General features: G+C 36.2%; 1 protein-coding gene across 1 annotated transcript; it reads left to right on the plus strand.

Moving 5' to 3' along the window:
* The first annotated feature begins 8,922 nt into the window (after window positions 1-8,922).
* On the plus strand, window positions 8,923-13,190 carry LOC103966465 (hydroxymethylglutaryl-CoA synthase). The gene is given in 14 exon segments (XM_009379630.2): window positions 8,923-9,160; window positions 9,921-10,027; window positions 10,451-10,583; window positions 10,717-10,860; window positions 10,981-11,139; window positions 11,309-11,382; window positions 11,485-11,560; window positions 11,675-11,730; window positions 11,834-11,921; window positions 12,040-12,180; window positions 12,262-12,394; window positions 12,397-12,410; window positions 12,788-12,886; window positions 12,888-13,190. Coding segments are annotated over 14 exon segments (1,395 nt in total). The 5' UTR covers window positions 8,923-9,097; the 3' UTR covers window positions 12,996-13,190.
* The last annotated feature ends 2,931 nt before the right edge of the window (window positions 13,191-16,121 follow it).

The raw sequence follows: 16,121 nt of genomic DNA on the forward strand, positions 1-16,121 counted from the left end.
TTTGGAAATTAATCAATTGATTTTGGCAATTAATCCCAATTTGAAAAGAATGATTGGGAGTTAACTTATGGGTGAGGATTTGATGAGGAGTGGTGAGAAGGCTTAAAAGAATACCATTTCGATCACCTTTGACCTTGATTAAGCTGTTACTGTCCGTTGCACGCACGTGGGAATTCCAATGTGCCTTAAGGGTAATTTTGTCTTTTCACCCTAAAAGTCCACGCGTTGCCTCCATAATTTTCTTAATTATTTTTTGCTCCACACGAGTGTCCTATGAAAAAACATATTTTGTTGATAATAAGTGTAGAAATTAAAGGTAGGATGTGTTTGTAGTTTTATTATTTTAAAAACTTGTTTTGTTAATTTTTTAAAGTTTAGACTAAAATTTTGAGAAACAGTACGATATTCATTGAAGTAAAACGAAATACGTACATAGTTGAGAGGATAGAGTGCACAGATGGACCTTGATAAAAGATAAAAGCATTGCCGAAGATTTCAACTCAATCAAAGAGAAAAAGAGTGTCCGCACAATCAATTTAAAATTTATCCTCCGGGAAATATATATTAACAAAGAACACGTTGAAATTTGCAAAAGAGGATCCTCTTTGTGAGGATCTCGGAAATCCTCTAATCACATCCGTTCATCGTGCATCGTGCATCGTGCGGCCAATTTTTATATTCAATTTTAAATAAAAAAATTTATAATAATTTCTAATCGCACAATTTACGATGAACGAATGTGATTAACGATCCCCAAGATCCTCACTCGAAATTTGCAAACCTCCTCTGGGAAATATATATTAACAAACTAAATCATATGTTATGATTATGAACTATGAAATGGTCAAATTTGGTTGTCTATGACCATATTACTCCTCCAACTCAACACTAATTTTTATTGCACCAAAGTGAAGTGGGCCAGTACCCAACATAAGATAAACGGTGGCGATGATTTGATTTTTTTTTAAATTTCTTATTACAAGCTATATTTCAATTTCAAATTACGAGTAGTGTTATTCACAATTTTTTTTTTTTTTTATCTTTCACGCATTCTTCTTAATTTTTGGTTGTCTGATTGAATGAGTTAAAAATACCAAATGATAAAAATTAATAAGGGGTGTGAGACGTAAAAAAAAAAAGGGTGTATGAATAACAACTCCCTAAATTATATTAACTTTAATTTTTAGTGTTTCTAAGTGTGAAATACTTTAAGTGTTGTAATCGTTAGATCTTAATAGTTGCATTTATAATTAAAGATTAACAATTAAAACGTCTGGACTATCCCATTCTTTCTTGGGGTACCATAGAAAATTTAAAAGTAAGGAAAATAGTTTAAACCCATAACGTATTTTTATAACAAATGATAAAATAATTTACACTAAAGCGTATCTAAACTATAGGGAGAGACTGAAATACAAAATCTCAGATGCAAAAACAAAACTTTTAACCACCTAAGTGACAAACCAGTTACTTTAAACCCAGAACATAAATTTTGTCGAAGGAAAAAATACCTAACTACCAGGGGAATGGGGAGAGATCCATTCAGTTAATTACCTAGATTCACAACTTTGAAGGAGCCAATAATATAATCGTGATGCTAAAGAAATTATCTTCTTAAATCATATTTTATAAGTTTATATGATGTGACAGTTGGACTAAATAATGGTCTTCTCCCTTGTATTTTGCATAATTAAACTGCACATATATTTATGATTATATTAAATTATAAAATAAAAAAAATGTCCCAATAGAGTTTTTTTTTGGAAACTTGTCCCAAAAGGGTTTAATTATGCAAATAATAGACATAATGGGGAATCCAGAGTGGTAGTTGGGACCTGAGAGAGTGTGTCTGTCTGCAGTCAGAAGTCACAGACTCACAGGTGTCAAAAGTTTGGCTGGCTGCTGGCTGGCTGGCTGGTTAGGTAACATGAGTATCAAATAAAGATTCACCTAAAAACTCAGCACAACAAAGAAACAACGAGGGATCCGGTTCCTCAGCCTCCTCCGCCCTCCCATTTTTCATACATTTTCATCCTTTTCTATTTTATGTAATCACGATTAAACTATATTAATATTTTATATTGATTTTTTATTATAGAGATAATAAGACAAAAAGTAATAGTAATATAAAATGTTGACGTGGCTTAACCGTGACCACACAAATATAAGGAGATAAAAGTGTATGAGAAGTGAGAGGGCAGAGAAGTTAGGTCCAACAATGAGTCCTAATCTTTAGAGCATCTTCTACGGGAGTTTAAATAGAATTTTTTATGTCTTAATATTTCCTCTAATAGAAGAATCCTTATAGTAGAGTCCCTAAATTTGAAGTTTTACGATTTTATGTGATTTGGTACAAATTTATGTTTTTATTATTGAACAAACGATATTATCTACACTAAGGATTAGGTACAAATTTTATGTTTTTTTTTATTAAACAAACGATATTATCTACACTAAGGGAGAGTGGATGGACTTAGCCTCATAATGAGCTAGCAATAATGTGGTTCAAGTTCATCTTTGGCGAAAATCGAAGCATAAAACCTCTCAGTTACAAATGAAGAGAAATACCACTAAATCGTAATACTAAGTGACACAAATTTTTTGTTTGTGTTATATTATTTTAATTAATTTAATATTACATTGTCGTGAAATATTAATGCTTACATTTCAACCAATTTTTTTTTTAAATTCTAACACAATTTTTTTCTTCAACAAACGTAACTAAAATGGATCCATTATTAAACTAATTCATTAGGAAAAATGCAATAATTAAATAGTTTAAATATATACATTAGCTTATATTAACCAAAAGAAATATATTAATTCATACCTAATGAGAAAATATTAACTTAATTTGGCAAACATTGAAAAGGAAAAAACAATTTGAAAGCAGCCCGAATGAATATGGCACTGCATCTAGCAAGAAAAGAAAAAAGGAAAACCTACGGAATCATTCACTTGATTGGTTTAAAAATCAATAAAAAAAAATTAAATAAGAAGCCGTTGTGCAGAAATCATACATGGGTGGGATTGTCTTTTGCTCAAAATTAATAGTGGAGCCACTTTTTGAGTCTTTATTTACAGTCTTCATATTTAAGGATTTTTTTTTGAGGTATTTGGTGAGTCTTTATATATTAGGATACTTTGAGAACTTCTATTCCGACCTATTAAAAGTCTATTGTCCCTATATTTAAAGATTATACGGTTGTAGAGACTCTCCACTTACGTTGTAATGAACAATACTCATCCCTAGTATTTCTCTTTAAAAGAACAAAATGTTAATAGACATAATTATAATGTTCAAAATATTTTGTAACCTAAAACAATTTGAAAGATGGATCGCTAGATCAATAAGTTATTTGTGCCACTATCACAGTTTCGGTATCTTCATTTTTTTTTTCCACTTGTTCTTATGAGAAAATATTCAGTAGGATTCACCAAGTGAAATCAACGAAGTGTCGGATAAAACGAAAATACATAAATTTTATATTTTTATGAGAAAAACTTTTTGAATGACATGATCAAAACATCCCTACCCGAGTTTTTCTTGGTTCCTTCCTACATATATTTGAATTTATTACACTATTGTTTTTTTTTTGTTTTTTTATGGGAAAAAACAGAAGAGAAAATCCAGGAGAAAGAGAAAGATAGTGGGGACAAGCTAAAGGGCTCAAAGTTGGGTATCATCACGCAGGTGCATCAAGCATTTACCTATCATGGTTCCAAAATAGTCAAATTTGCTTAGTGATAAAAAATATTTGAAACAATCTTCAAAGGCAAAAAACAAGTATTCAAATTTGACAAATTGAAAAATCAATTATAAATGATACACCAATTAATTATCAGCTTAGGTGGGTGTATTCCATCATATTTTTTTAGTACACCGGATCTTACGAAATGTGAGGTGCATAACTCCTAAAAGCATCTCCAAAGAATTTGTCAAAAAGTCCACATTATCAATAATAGTAAAAGAAGACAGCATTACTGTTTTCCAAACAAAATTCCAATTCTTATGTGACATGACATGGAATGGCAGTAGAGGAGTTGATCTTAAATTTGATAGCAGCTTCATTTATTTATTTTTTATTAACTATTTATTGACTTAAACATTTCTTATAATTCATTGTTGATTGTGTGACTGTTGCATTGTGAACATACTATAGTACTTTGTGCTTCAATTATGTAATAAAATAATAGTTTAATTTGACATATCAGATGGAGAACGAAACTTTCAAAAAATGTAAAAGTGCCACATAGGCTATCAAGTTTAAATTTTATGTTTAAAATATGACATCTTGAGATGATCTAATACTAATGAAACTATTTATTCATTGCAAGTTTGCAAGTTTTTCAGTTTGAACACAACATAGCTGCAATTAGCCTTTTTAGACCATCTCCAAAGGAGATGTCTAATCACATACTTAAATCGAGTTCCTTCTCCCATAGCTGACTCCTGCCTTTGACTGGGGTCGACGACAACCCACTGTTATTGCTTTTCTCTCATTTGTCGTCTTGTTTAGAGAAGTGATGCCCCTGGCCTTTTCTTCCAGTGTCTCTGGCCGTCGATTTCAAAGGTCATGGCATGTTTTCCCCATGTCCTTCGTTGCTTCCTAATGTTCATTGCTATTTCACGGCATTCTTCACCATCTTGGCTTCTTCTCCTAATCCCTGTCCTGCAGCCTTTTTTTTTAAATGCCAAACACTCATACTTTTCCATCTTTTTCATTTCCCCCCCTTACATGCCTTTCCTTCCACAACCTTTGCTCAAAACTAGGAGCGGCTCACCTCTTTTGGTCATCAAATCTAAATCTCCCTTCACAGTTCAGCCCCCGACCGGCATGCCGGAAAAACGAGGCCAAGCGTGCTATGGCTTTGCCCAAAGCGAGGGTGTTTTAGATGCCCTTTTAGCCCCACTCCCTTCCTATTTGTTTTGTTTTTTGATTCTCCTTGTTGGGGCTTGTGTTGGGGGTTCAGATTTGGTGTTTCTTCTTCGGTGTGGCATTTTGGTGGCGAAATTTGGTTGGGCAGTTCTATTTGTTGTGGGTTGGAAATTTTTGATGTGATACATTTGTCGAGTTTAACGCGGAGTTGGTTTTCTTTGGGTGGCCACCCTTGTGGTCAATGGCAAGGTGTTTGTGTCGACGATTGCGGCGGATTCCTGCCTGTGCAGGATAGGATTTATGGTTTTTTTTTTTTTTTTTTTGCTATTCTGTCCTTTTGTTTTTTGGGCTTTGGCTTTCTCCAATTGTATGCACTTATTTGTTGTACTTGATTTTGTGCCACTGCCTTTCAATGAAATTGTTTGCTTTCGACAAAAAAAAAAAAAAAAAAAAAGGTCTAATCACATAAGACTAAGTCACATATTGATATTTAATGGGTTGTTTGACACACCCCAACCGAGATCAGGGCATGCTGGCCGTCACGTGGAAGTGACGTAGCCATGTGCACAGTGCGGAAGCTAAAGGAAGTAATATAAAAGTACGAATAATTTAAAAACTAGCATGCATAATGTGATAAGATAAGTGCTAGCGTAAGTAAGACGCTGAATTCAGAGCATAAAGCCTACAGCAGTCCAAAGGAAAAGATACAACAATAGTGCACTCGAAGGTGACCCTACATCGGTGAGTGTCTGTCAGAAATGCCGGGACGTCCTCTGGGAAAACCACCGAACCTGTTAAGCTACTAGAACCTGGAGGGGCGCAAAACAAAAGCGTGAGTGGGCAAAAACAAAGCTCTTTGAAAACCATTTAGTAAAACACATTCTAACCCCTTGCCGTAAAACCTGTATACTTCCCAGAAAATAAACATATATACGTATGTATAAATATGCCAATCATGCTCAAGAATATGCCATGTCAAAGCCTCATAATGAAATGCAGGTGCTCAGGTATCAATCACGTCAATAGCATATAATCTGGTAGCCGGAGTCCCCTAAGTGACCTGTACGGCTGAATCTAGAGCTCAAATCTCAAATTCAATAACTGAACCTGCCCACGAGTCGGAACCACCTAAAGTGGTCTGTACGACAGGCCTGGGTGTAATACATATAAACGCTCTAGTGCTACGATCACGTGAAGGCTGTGCGAATAATCGCGGGTCATCTACGAGTCGGAACCACCTATAATGGTCTGTACGACAGGACTGTGCACCTAACTTGGATCCAAGCTGAGCGTGTGGTACGGGAGGTGAACAACACGTGAAGGACTGTGCCCTACTCTGGGCGGGAGCACTAACACCGGGGGTGCAGGTTATGAGCTCTCTAATCATCTCTAACCACTAATTAATGCAATCGTTAACTAACGCTTACCTGGCACTTACCTGTGCCTCCACAGCACCATCATATATACATGTACATATAATTGAATATATAAATAACGCATATACAACTAATCATGCATAACCGTCTATAATATAAAAAGAATGGCATATAACGAATAAGCATTTATATAAATTTCTGGGAATTATATGTATATAGGTATATACGGAAAACCAAAAGCCCACTCACTGGTATGTGGAAGGGTCGTAGCCCCCCTGCCTCGCGTGAGCACGCTCGTCCTCGGGATACGTGTCACCTATATGCGAAAATACTATAAAAACGTTAATTTTAAAGCACATAACCTTTCGTTCAAAATAACTTCTCATACATTGCTCAAAATGGACAATTGAATATACCAACGTGCTTTACACAACCTCAGGATCACAACCATATTTTTAGAAAAATTTTCCACCGCCGCACGCGCCGCCACGCGCCGGCCAAGGCACGGCCACACGCGCCGGCCACGCGCAGGCACGTGTGGCGCACACGGACGGCGTCAACTGACGCCGTTAGGAATATTCCGTCAAAACTGACAGATTCCGTTAACGGCGTCAGGAATATTCCGTCAGAATCCTGACGGAATATTCCGTCACCTTCTCCGGCGAGACTCCGGCGCCGTCGTCGGAAAACCTGCAACTTGGGTTTTCTCGCTCATTTTTCCACCATTTTTCACGTTTCTTGCACCAAATTAAACCTTAGAACGAGTAGAACACGTCCAAACAAGTTTTAAGGCCTAAAAACTTCTAAATCATACTTGTCACTAACCTCCAAAACTGGCCAAGTTTGAACAGGGCAATCCCGAGGTCCAAAATCGTCCAACGAAGCACTCCGAGGTTCCTGGGAACCTCACTAAGACATCTATGTGCTTCAAAAGTCCAAAAACATGCTAAAATAAGTTTGCATGAATAGTGCTCAAATCGGAGTTCGTGAAATCAACGTGAAAACGACTGGTTTCTCACCTGAAAATGATATGATCGTGATCCCCTCGACCTCACGATCACGACTGTGAGCTTAGATTCTTCGATCTGTGGTGAAATGGTGTAGTTGTGTGTGTGTCCATACCAGTTCAAAGGAAGAAGAAGAAGAAAGGGAACTCGGGAGAGAGAGAGAGAGACAGAGAAAATGACAAAGGGAGAGGGAGAGTGAGACAGTGTGTGTGTGTGTGGCCCAACACTTGCCAACACCACACAAACAACCAAACAACATAACAAAACAAACTAGGGGTAAAATGGTCATTTCACCTATGCGTTTCGATAGTTTCGGGACGGGGTGTCACATTGTTTTATTGACACCCCACATTTTTATGAAAACACCCCGCATCCAAAATGTTTCTCGAAAATTCCAACTTTGTCCCTCATTTTTTCTGAAGAGACCGCCCACCCCATAAAGAAGTTAACGGCAAACAAGCCCCAATAAGACAGCCACCTATCTCCTAATGCCTCCATCGTTGACATCGGCACAACCGGCAACTCCCATGCCGTTGGTAACAACACATCACCTCAACTCATCCAACTGGATAACCCTTTAGCATCATCACCTCCATTGCAAAAGTTGTGGGTCAACACCATTCAACCCGTCTCCGGCGTGAAAGTCTGTCGTCCAACACCCTAACTCGCCCACCTCGTCAGAGAGAGAGAGGGGGTATGGTGTTGGTTTTTTGGCCCAGATTTTCTACGATGGTTGGCTGCCGACATGTTGAATAGGGGGTGTGGATTTTTTTTTTTTTTTTTTTTTTCCATCTCAATTTAGTTCAAATAGGGGTAAGTAAAAGAGGAAGTTCATGCAAGAAAATTAAAATGTGAGATGCATTCATAAGATTGTGGGACGTTAGTAAAACTACCCTATTTAATTTGCCTTTAAGTAGCCTCTATTTGGTTGAGGCCAGGTCATCAAACCTCAATTGTTTGAATCTTGCTTCCCCAACATGTAATTTATCTATTCCTATATTGAGAAGCCTTGAGCCTAAATTGCTTTAAACATCCCTATAAATAATATCTTAGAAAAGGAATATTTTACTGTCATATTTTTTTTTCCCAAAAATATTACTCTCATTATTTGTAATAGATATAATATATTTAGGATAAGATTTTTTTTTACAAGCAATATATTTTATTTTTTGAACAAACGATCGCCTTTAATGAGAATCGAATACCTCTCACTTGCAAGTAAAGAAGATACCATTAGACCATAGTACTAAGTAGCAAGTGATATTTGAGGTAGATAATTATTTATCGACCCACTTATTATTGTAAAATCTTTATGATAAATATCAACTTTTTTTAATATTACTACCTTTGAGTGATAAGAAAAATGAATGTGTTAGATTAAAAATAAAAAATTTAACAGTTACAGAAATAAAATCTAACGGCTAAAACATCACGACATTTAGTACTACAGAAAAACGAGAGCCGATACATAAATGTAAAGTGGGTATAAAAATCTAACAACATTAATTAAAAATAAAAAACCACCGGGGAATGGGGGAATCGGGGGATGGATGATGCCGTTTGTCACCGTGAGAATAGGGGCAAGGGAAGTAAATTTGACAAAAGTTGGCGGTCAAAGATAGAAGGCGCCCTCCATCGCATCGTATTTTTGCACGAAGCTCACGAAGTCTGCATTTCTGCAACTCACTCCCCCCTATAAATATACAGCGAAGCCTCCCATTTGTACAGCACCTCCAAACCTCCACACATCTCTCTCTCTCCTCTTTCTCTCTCTAAACTCAGCTCGACGAGGGATTTTGATTCATCGGAGTGACTCGGACGAACGCCGGAGAAAATGGCCAAGAACGTCGGAATTCTCGCCGTCGACATCTACTTCCCCCCTACCTGTATTCAGCAGGTGACGATCCCTCACTCTCAAACTGCTTTCGTTTTTTTTTTCTTTCAAAATTTTAATGTTCGTTTCACATTCACAACGATTCCTCGTCGTGCCTGTAATTTTTTTTATTTTTGTAATTTTATTTTCGTTGCTTGAATAAGTGAGGAAATGGAAATTAATAATCATTTCAGTTTTTTGTTCGATATTTTCTTAAATCAGAGAAAAAAATTGAAGAAAAAAAAGAAGCAGAAAGCAACTCAGTTAATTGAGTAGTTGATTTTTTTCTTGAATATTTTTTGCATTAACGTGTGAAGAAATGTTCTTAGACATTTTGATCTGGAACTGGATTAAAAATTATTATTATATATATCGATTTATTAGAACTTAAGTATATGTTGATTTAAATGTAATTTGAGCTTTGTTTTTTTGTTCAGAATTTTGATCTTACAGGCAGTGACTATAAATTTGAAGGGTCCAATTGGAAAGATGACAACTTTGTAGATTAGCTGATCATAATTTACAAAAAAAATCTTAGGAAATAATATAAAAAGTTTTAAGTGAAAGGAGTTTTTGATTGAATTTCTAGAATAAAATGAACATCTAATGTTTTCTTAATTGCAATCGCGCACACGAAGAGCGGTAGGGTGTTTGAAGCAATATTACTCCTAGCAACAAATCCGGGCATTTTATCTTGATATTTGCATCATGATGTCCTGTTAGCCATACCAAATTAGTTAGATTTCCGTCAACTAATGAAAGTTTCGTTCTTTATGCAAAATAGGAAGCCTTGGAGGCTCATGATGGTGCCAGCAAGGGGAAGTACACTATCGGACTTGGACAAGATTGCATGGCGTTTTGTTCAGAGGTGGAAGATGTCATCTCAATGAGGTACTAGTTAGTTCTACATTCAATCCTCAATGTTTTTGTAGCCTAATACATTGTATTAAGCCGCTCCTTGCCATTGCATTTAGTATTAAACACAAGGTTTAAGACCACGTGATTCGAAAACTGTCTGAAACAGTCGAAATCTGATGATTTAAAACGAAAAATTGCATTGATAACGCAACCTTCTAGTCCAGTTTGGACATGATCATAATTGTTGGGAAAAAAAGACCAGGTCACAGAGTATAATTTCATCTTCTTGATCACATTTCTTTTCTGATGTGCATGTTAGTCTTAAAACTATTTATGGTTTTTACCGTATCTTTATGGCTTTACCTTGTAATATTTGTGTTATATATGTATTATTTCACTTTACGGATAATCTTGTGGAGACTCTATAGTCATTAACATTGAATTTTGAATTTTCAGTTTGACAGTGGTTACCTCCCTTCTTGAGAAATATGGGATTGATCCAAAACAAATTGGTCGCCTGGAAGTAGGCAGTGAGACTGTGATCGACAAAAGCAAATCTATTAAGACCTTTCTGATGACAATTTTTGAGGTATTGTTTTTTCCCCTGTTATATGCTCTTTCTTTACCCCGTTTAATAAGATGTTTCTTTGGTATCCTATTTTATGAGCTAATGTTGATAGATAATTTTTTCTGACACTTTCTTCTCATTATCAAATATCCAGAAGCACGGTAACACTGACATTGAAGGTGTCGACTCAACTAATGCTTGCTATGGAGGAACTGCAGCTTTATTCAACTGTGTCAATTGGGTGGAGAGTAGCTCATGGGATGGGCGCTATGGGCTTGTCGTGTGCACTGACAGTGCGGTATGACCGTTTACTTTATCGTATGTTAACGTTGATAATAGTCTAACACAGATTTCCATTTACATTACCTCTATGCTGTACTTTTACTCTATTTATCTTATGGGAGAATTTCTATTTCAGGTCTACGCAGAGGGACCAGCACGACCAACTGGTGGAGCAGCTGCCATTGCCATGCTGATTGGACCTGATGCTCCTGTTGCTTTTGAGAGCAAAATTAGGGGAAGTCATATGGCCCACGTATATGATTTTTACAAGCCCGACCTTGCCAGTGAATATCCGGTAATTCTTCTTACCATTTTTGACATATATGTGTTTAGGACAGTAGGAATCACATGTTCTTATTTTCTTTGTTTCCCAATTGAGTTTGGACTATTTATATTTTTAACTTTGAGTGATACGTTTCTAGGCCTTTTTATCCTAATTTATCATTCCTGTGCAATGTTTGTAGGTTGTTGACGGAAAGCTTTCTCAGACTTGTTATCTGAAGGCTCTTGATTCTTGCTACAAGGAATTATGTAAAAAGTGAGTTCTTGTAAAAATACTGAAGTCATTTGACTTCGTTGTATTGTTTTCGCTATTATTTGTTCCTATGTAAATGCCTAATTGTTTTCTTTCTTTCTATAGGTATGAGAAATTGGAAGGTAAACAATTTTCTATCGCTGATGCTGAGTACTTCGTATTTCATTCTCCCTATAACAAGGTATATATTCTTAGAACTTGTGATCTTGCAATTGATCTTTCTTTCTGGTTTACAATTAAGATTTTGAATGTTTTTGTTTTCCTTTTAAAATAATTGTGCTTTGATTTGTTGCAGCTTGTACAAAAAAGCTTTGCTCGTTTGGTGTTCAATGACTCCGTAAGGAATGCAAGGTACTTGTTTTTCCTCAATCCCGTCTAAGAATCATAATGCTCCGGACATTTATTATTAATGTATGTTTACGTGGTGATTTATTTTCTCTCTTTCCATACGTAGCTCCATCGATGAGGCGGGTAAAGAAAAGCTGGCTCCATTTGCTGACCTTCCTGGTGATGATAGCTACAATAGCCGGGATCTTGAAAAGGTACTGTTAAAACCCTTGAAAATTCTTATTATACTTGCAACTTTCTCGGTTCCTTTGATTGTGAGCATAGTCTTTAATTATATCTGCTGATCATTGTTCACGATTTATTTAACTACAGGCATCCCAGCAAGTCGCTAAGCCCCTATACGACACTAAGGTTGTACCAACAACTTTGGTACCAAAGCAAGTTGGAAACATGTACACTGCATCTCTTTATGCGGCATTTGTATCCCTCCTCCACAACAAGCACAGCTCCTTGGTAAATCCCATAAATTTCTTATCCAAAAGGCTCGACTTCTCCTCTGTACATTTTGGCCTAATAAGTTTTGTTTGATAACAGGATGGCAAGCGGGTGATACTGTTCTCTTATGGAAGTGGCTCAACTGCAACCATGTTCTCATTGCGTCTTAATGCTGGTCAACAGCCCTTTAGCTTGGAGAACATCGCAGCTGTGATGAATGTTGGAGAGAAGTTGAGGCAAGACATGAGGTACTAGTTTTTTTCCTCCTTTTTCTGTAAGCATAGTTGTACCATTCAGATGCGAACAAACTTTATTTTTCTCAAGTAATGCTTGCGTCTTTGAGTAATAATCTTGATTACAATGTGATTCCAATAAATCATACTGCTCATTACTTTGTTTTTGAAACTGCCATGTTAAAATCCTTGGCAACACGAAAGCCATCTTCCTCTGCCCTGAACGTTGTCATGCATGATGATGCATTTAACACCACGTTTAATTGAGTGCTATTGAAAATTAGAACCATATGCTGTCCAACGGGAATTCGGTTGAGTTATCACGCTTGATAAGTTAGAAAAGCACCTCGGTAAGGAATTCATTTATTGAACAACGTGTGTTTTTGATGCAGTTCCCTCCCGAGAAGTTTGTTGAAGTGATGAAGATCATGGAGCACAGGTATGGAGGCAAAGACTTTGTGACCAACCAGGACATTAGCCTTCTACTTCCAGGGCACATACTATCTTACCGAAGTTGACTCTAAGTACCGTAGATTCTATGCCAAGAAGGATGCGGCCGCCATCTCCAATGCCAACGGTGTGGTTGCCAACGGTCACTGATGGACGTAATTCAAGCCGGTCACACGGTTAAGTAGAGATTTATGTTGCTAGATGTCAAACAGAACATGCTGGCCTCCGTAAGTTTGTATGTTAAAAGCGAATAGTTTGATCGGCAGCTAAGTATTGTCAGGTTAAAAAATTGTTTTTGTTTCTTCTTATTTTTCTTTTTAATAAAATTGTTGAATGATAATGATAGTCCACGATTGTTGAAAAGGAAGATCACAAGCCCATGATCACAAGCCCATGTTTCGTAGCTTGTTTTTCTACTTGTACTTGCAAAAGCATTCTTGAAAAAGTACACACGAAATGATTGCTGCATTCTTTTTTTTTTAAAAGAACCCGGATCTCGACAGATCCTCTTTGTGAGGATTTGTGAATCATATCCGTTCATCATATATTAAGTATTATTTTAAATATTTTTAATTAAAATTAAATATAAATAGTATCTAATAAAAACTGATCGTATGATGTACGATGTACGGATGCGATTTACGGATCCTCAGAATCTTCACCAAAAGAATCCGGAGAGGATCCTGTTGGTTTTTCTCATTCTCTGTGCTCATATTTCCTTGTCCTAGTTTGGTATGCCGTATCAGACTACGGATAGGAATAATAGTGCGAGAGAGGTGTTTGGCTCATTTTGGATTAAATTAGCCGCCAATTAAATATCCCGGGCTCACTTATTTAGTATGGCTCACACTTGCTAAAGAATACCCTTCAAAAGCTTAAGGGGATAGTTTAGCGGGTTCAAAAGGATAATTTAAATGCGTTTTGTTGAGATTTTTGAAAATGAGTCCCACATTATTGGTAGGAGAGACATTACATGAGCTTATAAGAGGTTGAGCTACTCCCCATATTACTAATTGGTTTTGTAGTGGAACCTTAACTTTCTTCATGGTATTAAAGCAGGTTGTCCCATGAGCTTATAAAATTAGTACACGTGCTTCACGTCACCCAAGTTGTGTTGCTCACGTGTTAGACTTGAAAATTTGCCACACGGGAGGGGGCGTATTGAGAATAAGTCTCACATTGATGGAAGGAGGGACTTTACATGAGCTTATAAGAGGTTGGGCTACTCCCTATATTGTCAATTGGTTTTATAGGAAAACCTCAACTTTCTTCACATTCTATCTTCGCTCTCAAACGAATCTGCACCTTCTCTGTTTTCTCTTCCTATTCATCACGAACTTCATCTGATGTTCTTTGTTCTTCTTCCTCCTCATGTATTCCATCTCTGGTTTTATACTTCGTTCTTCTTACTCCTCTTCCTCCATTCTCTCTCTGTTTGCCTCTCTGTTCTCTCTCTTATGCAATTAGTTGATTCGTCTTTTTTCTTGCAAATTTATTTCTTTTCTTCATCATTTTGTATCTTCAATTTAATAAGTAGTATTGCTTGGGTTGGTGAATCAATGTGGATTTTGGGAGATTGAAGAAATGAGGAAGTGAGTTCGTATGGGAGGGTGGGATTTGATGCATGGGAAGATGATGAAGAAAGGAATACACGATCGGGAGAGATACTTGGGTTTCTTTCCTTTTTTTCATAAATTTTATCAGTGTAATGACGTTTAGTTTAGTTTAGTTTAGGTTTTTTTTTTTTTTTTTTTTGTTCTTTCTTTTCTTTGGTTTTCTCCATTTTTTCCATATAACATCAATTATTTTGTGAAAATTTGTACAATATTATTGCAGTCTGATGTATTTTTCAATGGATAGATTAATCCTACACAGTATTAAATGTCATATTGATTTAGTTAGTATTATCCGATGATTATTTTTCTCCTATCCAACTGAAATAGTAAGTAAAGTTCAAGCTATCAAACGAGGCTTTATGTTCAAATTCTCCTTTGGTTTATTTGGTTCAAATGTTGGAGGAGAAAAGGAGTTACCGGATATCATTTCCTAAGTGTACTAATTTTAAAAATAAAAAAATTATTATTATTAAGAGGAAGGAGAGAATTCGAAATTATTACAACAATTAAGAGGAGAGGACAAAGTTTCGAACTCGAGACGCATGGATGGAAACTTAATACCCCATCCACTAAGATATTTGATCACATGCAAATTAAGTGTACTATTTCACTATGCTCAACATATGTGTGGCTTATAAGGGAGACAAACTTGGTTACACCGACTGCGTCTTTCTACAAGTTTCATACATCCGTTGTACGTTTCTGATACATCACATGACAGGTGTATGAATAGAAGAGTTTTTCTATTGTCTAATATGATGAGGGCAGTCAAAGCCGTCGCACTGTGGTCAATGATTAGGGGCCAAAAAATTATAAAATGCACTTTGATGCTAATTGTCCACCATAACCCAATTAGGGGTTGGTAATATAGGAATCAGCCAAGAATATTCTCTGGAATCTGGATAATAATTTACCTAGATATTTGATTTTGGACATTTTGTTTATCTCCCTTCTCAAGAGATTTTGTAATTTTGAGATACTAATAATCGAAAGAAAATCACTTACAACAACGTATGCTGTTTCTTTTTTTTCTGTTTTTGTATGAGATATTCAGATGTGAAAAGAGATTGAAATTAAAAATGATATACAACTGGTGACATGAAAGTTGTCGTAATGAGGTTTGGTGGTTATAGTTATGAGGGGAGCTCATAAACTTGACCCTTTGCCGGCAAGTCAACATAGTCACTCAAACAGATTTGTGTAACAGAAACTACATTATCCAACCCCTCTTTTGGCTTCATCTCATTTGACCACTCGTAATCGCCAAAGAATTGGTCTAACAAACATACTATTGTTCTATCACCTAAATCAACAAAGAACTAAATTAGAATACCCTCCAATCTACATGCTCTTCTCAGTCACTTAAATTGGAGTGACGTTACACTTATCAATCAGTTTCTAATTTAATAATATTTCTCTTTGTCTTGTTAAATACTCTGATTTGGATTTTTTTCTTCTTCATTGATAGAGAGTAGTTACAACATCTGACACGTAATGTGAGTTGTTAGTTAATCGTAACTTGATATGGTACCACAATTGAGAAATATCTTTTTTTTCCGACATTGGTAAGTAAATTTTACCATTAATGGTCACGCTAATACGTTGGGTTTGGCTAAAAAGGAAAATTTGAAAAAGGTGGGAAGGCCTTTAGGATTTTGGT

The sequence above is a fragment of a genome, unplaced genomic scaffold, assembly GCF_019419815.1.
Source record: "Pyrus x bretschneideri cultivar Hongxiangsu unplaced genomic scaffold, Pyrus_bretschneideri_v1 Contig14, whole genome shotgun sequence".
Taxonomy (NCBI): Eukaryota; Viridiplantae; Streptophyta; class Magnoliopsida; order Rosales; family Rosaceae; genus Pyrus; species Pyrus x bretschneideri.